This window comes from Charadrius vociferus, unplaced genomic scaffold (genome assembly GCF_000708025.1).
Source record: "Charadrius vociferus isolate BGI_N301 unplaced genomic scaffold, ASM70802v2 scaffold158, whole genome shotgun sequence".
Taxonomy (NCBI): Eukaryota; Metazoa; Chordata; class Aves; order Charadriiformes; family Charadriidae; genus Charadrius; species Charadrius vociferus.
In genome coordinates, this window is record NW_009661372.1 from 5,333,172 (window position 1) to 5,343,261 (window position 10,090).

The 10,090-nt window shown below is 39.8% G+C and overlaps 1 protein-coding gene across 1 annotated transcript in view; it reads left to right on the forward strand.

Annotated features, from left to right (window-relative positions):
* Positions 1–9,554, forward strand: part of EPB41L4A (erythrocyte membrane protein band 4.1 like 4A) — a 94,955-nt gene extending 85,401 nt beyond the window's left edge. The window contains exons 19-23 of the mRNA XM_009893834.1: positions 5,229–5,276; positions 5,917–5,985; positions 6,860–6,970; positions 7,831–7,912; positions 9,426–9,554. Coding sequence (XP_009892136.1) covers positions 5,229–5,276; positions 5,917–5,985; positions 6,860–6,970; positions 7,831–7,912; positions 9,426–9,554 — 439 coding nt within the window. The remainder of the gene's footprint in view (positions 1–5,228; positions 5,277–5,916; positions 5,986–6,859; positions 6,971–7,830; positions 7,913–9,425) is intronic.
* Positions 9,555–10,090: the final 536 nt, after the last annotated feature.

The window sequence follows — 10,090 nt, forward strand, 5'->3', positions numbered from 1 at the left end:
TCCTGCTGACAGCTGGTTTTGACATGGTGAAGTAGTTGGCTTCTAAAATTAATTTCCTCAAACTAATGAAAATACTGTTTTCTTTTCATTTATATTTTTCTTCTAATGGCAGATGTTTGGGGTATAGACACACCGGTTTGTGTCGTGTTTGTGTCCAGCCTAATCTGCCATCCCAGCAACCATCCAGAGCAGTGCCAGCATCAGGGTGCCCGGCAGGGAGGGCAGGGGAAGGCAGGGCTAGGGGGGTTGAAGAGTGGCAGGAGAGCAGCTGTGGGTCACTGGGAGAGAAGGCAAGAGAGAGCAGCAGCCTTTGAAACTGTGTCCCCACCATCGCTGCCTGGCTGACACGGATGAGTTGCCAGCCCTGATGCTGATGGTGTAATGTGTGACCTCTGTAACACACTTACAGCGGTACTTCCTGTTAATGTCTTTTCTTAAGTTTGCCTTTCATGTTAAGACTTACCACCAGAAACTACGTAGTGCCTGAAACGATTGTTTCATTCATGCTGATTGAAACCGTAATCCGCACTGAATTTTCCAGTATTAAAATCCACTTGTGTTCTGTTTTCGGTTTGCCCTTGTTGCTAGAACTCATTTCTGTTTCCAGTTTCATAGTGTACAGTTTTTGTTCTTTTATGAAAAATAGAATTTGCCATTAAAATTCCAAATGTTGGAATTTTTACTTTAACTGGCTTTGTACAGACTTGTTCACTTTCAGCTGCACAAAAGTCAAATGTTATTAGGTGTAATTATACAGTGATACATTACTAAAAATCAAGAATATTAAAGCTCACTTGTATGGGATTGACAAAATACAACTGATTAAGTTTGATTTGCATTTTTTTACTGTACACAGAAAGTGCTGTAAACTAGGAAATATACTCAATTAATAATGGTTAGGTTAAATTTATTGCCAACTTTTCTTTTTTCCCATAGGCCAAGTAATTTTCATTGCTTGGACAGCACGGGCTCCCTCTTGTGGCTACCTTAACTTAAGAAATGTCTTTTATTTTCCAGCACAGTGACATTCTGAGTTATATTTTATTTATGCTACTCTTAGCAAAAAACATAAATGTTAGCATCTTACTAAACAATGAGAGGTCCTAGGTGAAGCAAAGAAATGAGGAAATCCTGAAGATTTTGCAAGGCTTCTCATTTCTTTCCCCTATTGTGTTGGTGATGAATATATTCCTTCTTTTTGTCTAACTCTTCAGTTTAAAAAAAAAACAAAACTAAAACAACGAAATAAGACCAAACCTCCCAAGTATGACAGAGTGCCTTAATACATGCAAGTAGGAACTAAAAAAGTAAAATGGCAATTCCTTTCAAAGTGCATTACAAACATTTTAGTAAAAGGCATTTAAACTGCTAAACTGCAGTAGGTTATAAGAGCATTTCTTTAATTTAGTTTGGCTCAGCTATTTGCTTACATGACTGGATGCAGGTCAGAGGGAAGGGAAGCATGTGATTCCTTAAAGTGTAGGGTATACATAGTTGATTTTGTTTTTAAATCTGGTCATACGGTCATTTCAATTTGTGCATTTAACAATTTATACAAAGCCTTCATTTTAGTAGGACAGATAAGTCTTCCACATTAAGTTCCTTGTTGCAGGCAGCTTAACTAGAGGTTCACTTTGGAGGCGTGAAGTAATAGCTGAAATATTTGTTACTGTGCCTGGTGCAGTGCATTTCATTTGTTTGATAATGAGTAATATTAATCATTGGTGGTGGCTTCTCGGTTTTAGGAATAAAAATATTTGGCAAGAATTTGACCTTTCTTTCTCCTAAAGGAATCAGCAAATAGAGAGTGCTCCCAATTCTAGTTCTACAGGGTTTATTTTCAAGAGTTCATGTAAAACATCTGTGTAGCCAAAGGGCTTTTTTTAATTAAGAAGAATGGCCATTAAAATTCCATGGCTATTGAAATTAACCATTTGCAACTCAAACTGAAATATTAATAAGGCTGCAGATGCAGACGCGAAAAATAATGTAGACCTTATTAATGTGTAGAGTTGTTCAAGCTTGTGAAAACGAAATAAAAATAAACAAAAAACCTCCAGGAGACTCATCACTTACAGGGAATTCCCCTTAGGTTTCCTCTGAGAACCTGATTAGCGTACAAATTGTCCAGGAGCTATTGATTTGGATACTGCAATAGGACAAGATGAGTATACATTACATGTCAAAACTGTGAGTTCTTAACCAATTCACAGTAAAAAGATGAAAACAAAGTGAAAGAGAGCTTTAAAGATTTAATAGAAGGATTGCTTTGTTGTGAGCTGTTAAGACCTACACAAACATGAATTTCCTATGCAGTATATGCAATACCGACATTTCACCTTAACAAGACGTTTCTTTTTGTAAGCTTTTCTTCATTTTACCTTCAAAGGGAGCAGGAACAGGCCTTTGGAAGGAAAATGCTTTTATTAAGATACTTTATCTGTATCATATTTCTGGATATTTTTTGCGGGGAGTTAACTAGAATAAATGCTGTGAGGTTATCCTAGTATGGTAACACTATTTAAACAGATGGAAAATAAAGAATGTCAACATGGGAATTTATAAAAGCAGTTTTGCTTTTAAATGTTTTTAAATGCTTTTAAATGACTTTAGGGAATCATTGTATTTAGCCTTTTTTTTTTTTCTTTTTTTTTTTCGTGGGGTGCCATATTGCTAAATCAGTATTTTACAAGAGTGGCTTCCTTATTAGTGTAGTTGCAGGGGTGAAAGAGGGGAGAATGGCAGAGATCACAGAATTAAATGCCTGGAAAAAGCCACCTGGAGAGGTCGCAGAAAGCAGGAGGCACAGTTCTTAGAAAATGGAGAAGCGAAGGTGCCTTCTTATTTAACCGCTCTCTCTCCACACTGTCCCACCAATTAGTATTTCTTCTGTAGGTGAGGCTTCACATGATGTTTGACGACTTAAGACCACATCATGGACCCTTGTATTTCCATGCATAAGTAAAAGCCATGAGCTGATCAGATGGGTCGGTGGTGTGTGTACAATACCCTTCTTTGTGGGGATCCTGGGTTTGGGAGCGACCTTGAGGCTTTGGTTCCTTCAGGCAAACTGGGGCTTGTAAGCATTACAAAGCCTCCCTGGAGAAGCTGTCGTTTTTCAGGGAGCTTTTGCATTCCCCACTGCCTGATTATTCAGCCTCAGAAGAGGATGCCTATCTTCCCAGCCCCAGGGTGAATGCAGGGTTTGCAGCTGCTATTTGGTGAGCAGGGGGTTGCCTGGAAGGAGAAATCAATTCAAAACTGAGGGGTGAAAACGGCTAGTAAGTGCCACTGCATACCAGGCTACTGCATCAGGGAGTTAAAAACAGCATGGACAGATGTATGGAGGGGAGAAGGCGAAATAAATGCAAGAAGGGAGAAAGAGAGATAGGAGAAGTAAAAATCAGAGAAAATGAAATGCCTTATAATAAACACAAACACATGCAGCCAGAAACAGCTCTGAATGCCGATAAAAATCAGACTGCAAGCTACTTGTGACCGTAGCTGTTGTTGTCATGAGGACCTGAGCAGTTGGAATGGACAGCAGAGCGCTCTGTCAAGGACAGGAATCGTCTGGGGCGGCTGCGTCATGCTGCCTGGAAAGCCATCGCCACCTTGGAGCCTGAGAAGGTTATGGATTAGTTCATATTAGTCCCACTAGGGAATCACAAATGTGTGGTTGTTTCTCACCCTTCTGTCTATCTCTGGTATATATAAAGCAGTCAACTAATATCTCCCAGTACTTCTGCACCTGTAAGATTTAAAAAAAAAAAAACACAACAAACCAGCCCCCAAACATTACCATCCCTAAATAATCTGTCTTTACACTAACTCTAAAACGTTTACTGCAATATAGAACATTATTGCTAGGCTGAAGTCTGGAAATGAGCCAAACACAGTTACGGTGAAATAAGAAAACAGCGAAACTGTTAGTGCTAGAGACCAATTTGGAATTATTTCTGATACAGCTCTGTCACTGGGTGAGGGAGAGGCGATTTAACAGATGCTAAAGTGCAGAACTCTGCTGTTCTCCTTGGTCTTCATTTAAATTTGGATTGTATCACTGCAAAAGCACCTTTGAATATGATAGGCCCTTTTGTTTAAGGAAAAAAAAGCAAGCTGTATGATCTCATGGTGTAAGACTTAATCTTTAGAAACTGTGACTTCAGTGGGAGCATCTATGCCTGCTGAATCCATCTAAAAGTTGCATCCCTCACGTTTCAGATGGTGTGGAACAGTCTAGCTGTGGACATTGAGTTTATATAATCCCAACGAAAAGAGTTACCTGATCTCTCCATGCAAATGTAGTCCTTGCCACTGTGTAAAATGCTTATTTAATCTATTACTCTGCATGAGTTTTGGTGAATTCTAGGTGCAGCTTCAGCAACAGCAGTGGTTTTGCACTAACCTTGCAATAAAATGGGATAAGAAAAATAAAAATAAAGAGGATCCAGTTTGGAGAGAGTATCTTCTGTAATTCAGTGGGAAACATGAGGCATGCCATTCAGGCTTGCTTTACTCTACATGTCTGTGTCTGCAACAGGGAAACTGCAATTTTGGCTAAGTACTTTCCCTGTGAATGAAATACTTGCTAAAATATTTGTGTCCGTGAGTTTGTGTCGTTGCTTGTTTGGTTTGTTCATTGTTGGTTTTTTTTGTTGTGGACATCACAAAGGTAAATGAAGTGAGCAGAAACCCGTCTTGGAAATGACCAGAAAGTGAGAGGCTGTACTGTGATGGCAGCTGAGCAATGGGTCCTCTTTACTGGTGCTCACTGGGAATGGGTAGGGATTACTGGTGTGTCTGCCTGGCATGGCCTGTCCCTCCTCCTGCCCTGAAAGGTCTCTGTGGGCCACAGGACATTTCTGTCGGCCTTTTACAGAAGTGCTATTCCAAAACACGTTGTCCTCAGCTGGATGAGGGGTGGCAGTAGCTGGACGCTGATTTGGCTTGGGAAGTTCTGCTGTTGTTTCTATTTTATGCATACTCTTGCTGAAGGCTAGCGGAACAGAAATTGTGATTGAGAGCCTATCATTCAAGAAATTACTTTTCAGTTGAAACAAAGCTGTGAAGTCTAATACATTTTCTGAGATAACAAATCTTAAAGTGGAAGTTGCTGCTGGATTACATTTACCGTGATTTCTGTGCAGGGTCTGTTAATTGAACAGCAATGTGTCAGACAATGGTTTTCAGAGTTCTGCCTTTCTTGTCTTTGTTGGTATTTATAGGAGAAGCCCAGATGTACAAGCTAAGGAAGAACTGTGGAAACATATTCAGTAAGTACAGTCCTTGCAGGGTCTGCATGACTGCTTCGTTTGCCTCTAATGTAGTTATTCACATCCCCTGGCACTGTGGCTATAAGGCATTACATTCTGATTCAGTTACGTGCCACAGTAAATTACGCAGATGTTAATAACCTGCTGTGTGTAGAACATACTGGAGATCACTGAATGCACTGAATACAGACAACCATTGTATGTAGATGAATTATTAAAGAAGAATACAGCATTCTAGAGATTTATTCCTCTGTGGCTTCCAAAATGTTCTTGTTTGTAATACTGATGCTTTTTAGGATGAGGCCTCATATGCTATGGAACTATCAGTTAGGAAGACAGTTAGCTATTCCAAAGCATATTCGATGTTCGGTATACACAAGGTTCACACATATTGTGAAGCAACAAGATCGGGTTTGCAGGGAGGTGAGAGGAAGGTGGAACAGGATGTGACACGCAGTTGAAGCAATCAAGGTGGTTAGACACATTTCTTAATAGGTTTCCTATTTTGATGTCAAGTCAGCCTCAGGGCTGACAACAGCTTGTTTCAGTAAATCTTTTCAACCTAATATAATAGAAATAAGAACGGTTTCTCAGTTGGTAGCTACTGTTACATTTCTCTACTTTGACTAATCCTTTCTAGGAAGGAGCTTGTGGATCCATCTGGCCTGTCTGAGGAGCAATTGAAAGAAATTCCGTACACTAAAATAGAGTGAGTTTACGTCAAGATTTTTCTTTGTGAACATAAAAGCCCACTTTTCTTATTTTACTGTGAACTCTGTTGTACTGAAATAGAAGTGGGTTTACACATAATCCCTAAGATTTTGTCTACTCCAAATGTTCATCTAGGATGGGTTGGATGAGGATACCTAATAATTTAATAACTTAATATTTTCTCTTTCCAAAATATGAAAAAAAATCATCTTCATCTCTCCCTATCGCTCCTACATGGAGGGAACCTGCCAAATGTCTATATGTTCTGTATGTCTCCCTATGCCATCCATCAATCTGTTTTATGTCATACACTACAGAATCAGACAGAACTGAATGCAAACAAGCAAATCCATTTATTTCCTAAACTTCTGCTTCCTTTTAAGTTTTTATTCCAATCATCTAAGGTACTGTTTGACCTATTCAACCCCTTTGCTTGCTTGTCGTGGGCAGCTGCCAGGGCATAGCTATTTCCTTAAGAACCGATAACTATTTCACTGCGATAATTGCCCATTTGGGATGCTGTGTGTCAGTGCAAGCAGCTGCATGTGGCAGGAATGGGATCCTGGTTTGCATTATAATGTGCTTCCACATCACCACTAAACAGAAAAGCTGATGTTAAGGCTGTATATATTAATGCATCCTTTATTAAATAGTTTCATTCTCAAATATGGGCATGCCAGTTTGTGACATTTGTACTTTTAAAGCATTGAATTCCAAGTACAGACTTGTAAGAAGCCTTTTAAATTCAGCCAGTGCAAGAAGCTGTCTGTGATACTTTAATAAAAAATGGGGGGATCTCTCAGTCTGCAATTGAATTTGTGCTGAAGATCTGCTTTACTAACCTACCGTTGTAAATTCTGTGTCTCTTGTAGGACTCAAGGAGACCCGATCCGCATTAGGCACTCACATTCCCCTCGAAGCTACCGTCAGTATCGGCGGTCCCAGTGTTCTGATGGTGAAAGATCTGTCCTGTCTGAAGTGAAGTATGTGAATGTGGTTATTAGCAACAGACTGGTTTAGTGTGGCCTAAAATTTTTTCAAAGATCATTGTTAGATTAGAAGTGGCATAAACGTGGTTGGTTGCTGGCATAGGATTCACGCAACCCTCTAAATAGTTGGTCTTCAGAACTAAATGACTCAAAACAAGTACAAAACCATTTCTGGTCTATTCTGGGCCACAGAGGCTTGCCTGATCCACTTGGAAGGGGGAAAAACAGAAAAAGCCAAAATAAACCTCTTCAATGGTAGGTCATGAAGTTGCCTGAGAGATGACAACTCATGAGTTGCCTTCCAGATACCTTCATCCTTAATAGACTTAAGACATCATCTTTATTAACTCTGTAATTTGTTTCATGGGAACTCTAGTACCACCCTCTTCAGCAGTGGGTGGATCAGTCTTTCCTAGAAGACTGATTTCTACAAATCAGTGTACTTACGAATGGAAAAGTGACAGCCCCGTTCTCAGTTTTATTAAGGCCCTAAATATCAAAAGCAGTCCCCTGATGATATCACCCACTCAGGAGGATAGTTTTAGCTGGGTGGCACCCTGAAGAAGGTGTGGCATACCCATGATTTCAGGTGAGACTCAGCTTGCATGGATTTGGGCTGCCTCTGTAGACCAGGAGGAGACAGGCCCCTTGAGAAGGGACGGGATACCCTGAAGGTGCCTACTGACTACTGAGGATCAGCATGATAGCTTTCGTATGTCTAGTAAGATGGTAAGCCTTTTGGATTTTGCCTTGCAGATCTATGTAGCTATTTGGGCAATTTCATTATTCTTCCTCTGCATAGTTATAGTTTACTTCATTATAACAGTGTCCATTTTGTAATATTGTAATTCCAGTGCGAAAACTGATCTGGTGCCTCCACTGCCTGTTACGCGATCTTCTGATGCAAAAGGTCCCAGCATCCAGTTGACTCAGCAGGTTAGTAGTTGTGCATCCTTTGCAATTTTCCTTTTTTTGGAGGGAGAAGGGGGAGTCTATTGCTTTATTTAAATTAGATCTTTGTTTTTCAGTGAAAATTAAAGTTGGCTGAGATTTCCTCAGCTGCAGCGTGACTTGAAATTTTACAATTTGCTTGTATTTACACTTTGTATTTCCAAATATATGTAGTTCTGTAGCATATGCCCCAGCGAACACCTGCTTCTGCTATACTGGAGGAATCTTTCCCAGTTTGAGTTTGGTGCTTCTTTAAGATGATACCCTGTTCTCCACAGGAGGAGAATCAACTTTCACAATTTCTTAAAATATGTACGTGTGCTTGGGATGCAGTTGTAATCACAACCTACTGTCATTTATTCACCTCTTTTTAGAGTTTTGTTGCTTGGGCTTGAAGCATTGCCTCTTTTTTTGCCTTTTTTTTTCCCCCAATACTGGATATTTTTTTACATTACAGAAATCTAAAAGGGATAGAACTTGTCTTTTTGAATATAGTCACGGGCTTTCATCGTACATTATGGTACCACATCTCTCAGCTTTGGTAGTTTTATTAAGCTCAAAATGTGAGAAGCAAATTATATTCAAAAAGCACTTGCTTGCCTGTTGTGCAAGCACACAAAAGGAAAACCAAAACACAGAAGGGAGAATTCCACACAGCTAATTTCCCACACTGGTCATCGTGTCTGTTAATCTGACATGTGGATATACCAAAACCACGTGCTGTATGTAGCATGAAAACTGCACAGATTACAACCAGCAAAACATGTCGTATTTTACCTTACAAGCAGTTAGAATAACTTAAGCTTGAACAATTTTAAAACAATAAACAGATACTTTTCACTTTAAGGCTAGCTAACACACTGCCTGTTCTGTGATAGGAATTAAGTTCAAGGATATTTGTGTTCCTGCATACGATGGAAGTTGAGAAAGATGAGCTGTCCTTGATGTAAGGACTTGCTCCAGCAGTGCAGGGGAAGTTGGTGTACTTAAGGCTAAGCACATTTATGTCCTTTGTAGAAATAGGTAACTTGTGTGATTTAGTGCTGTTCAGAAATTCACGTTGTCTTATTTTCATTCTTATCCAATACAACATGGCTTAAATTCATGCCCTGGAAGGAATTAATGTCACAATGTTCAGAGTCCACAAACACCTCTCTTTTCCCTCTGCCCCAGACATCTGCACAACAGTGGCCATTAATTACTTGTGAGCTCTTGCTTGCAGTGTTTTGCTAAATATCAAATAATTACTGGTTGGAGCATTGTGAATAGGGAATATGAATCCAAATAGCACAGAGGGGCAGCAGCTGGCAGGGGAGAAAGGAGGCAAGAGGGGGAAAAAGTTCTGTTTGATCAAATAAACGCAGAGACTTTAGTATTCCTGGTGTGTGGATAAATCGCTATATCCTTAGACTAAGGCTGTCATAGCAGCAGTTATCAAAATACAGTATTTAATTCTGCTATACCTTTTCAACAACATGTTTTAATTTGTTCCCTTCAGAGACAGAATGGATCTAAAGACAGCCTAATAGATGAAACATCTCAGCTATCCACTAACAACATCGACGGAAAACCCACCACTAAGATCATAAAAACTGTACAGGTGTCACGCTTCAAGGTGGAGACCTGACTGCCATAACTGAAGATGGTGAATGGATTTTGTTCTTTGGAAACGGAGAATTTGTGTGTGTGTGTGTGTGTGTGTGTGCAAGGGAAGGAACTGAAGTGGACGTGGTAGCAATTTCTTCAGGACACTTGGAAGCGCCTCCTGCTTGCTGGGAAGGCCCAGCAATGCTTTTATCACCGACACCATTCTAGTGGTGCGACTGATCAAGGAGAAGCTGCCTGATTAGACAACCAAAAAGAAAAGTCTTAGTAAAACTGAATGATCAGCAGTTACATTTCCAAAAAATGAACAAAAAAATTTGCTGCAACAAAACAGGCTTTATGGTCTGCTCTGTAACTGAATAGCCTTTTTCCAAAAAATGACTGTTAACTGACATGATCAGGACTAGATGCTTCAAGAGAAGCAAAATAGTCATATTTTTGGCCAATTGTGCAATACAGTGTGATATGGGGAGAATTATCTTCACAATCTTATATGGGGATCAACTTGTGTCCTGAGACATAAGTTCTGATAGCTCTTACAAGGTTTATTTTAGCCTA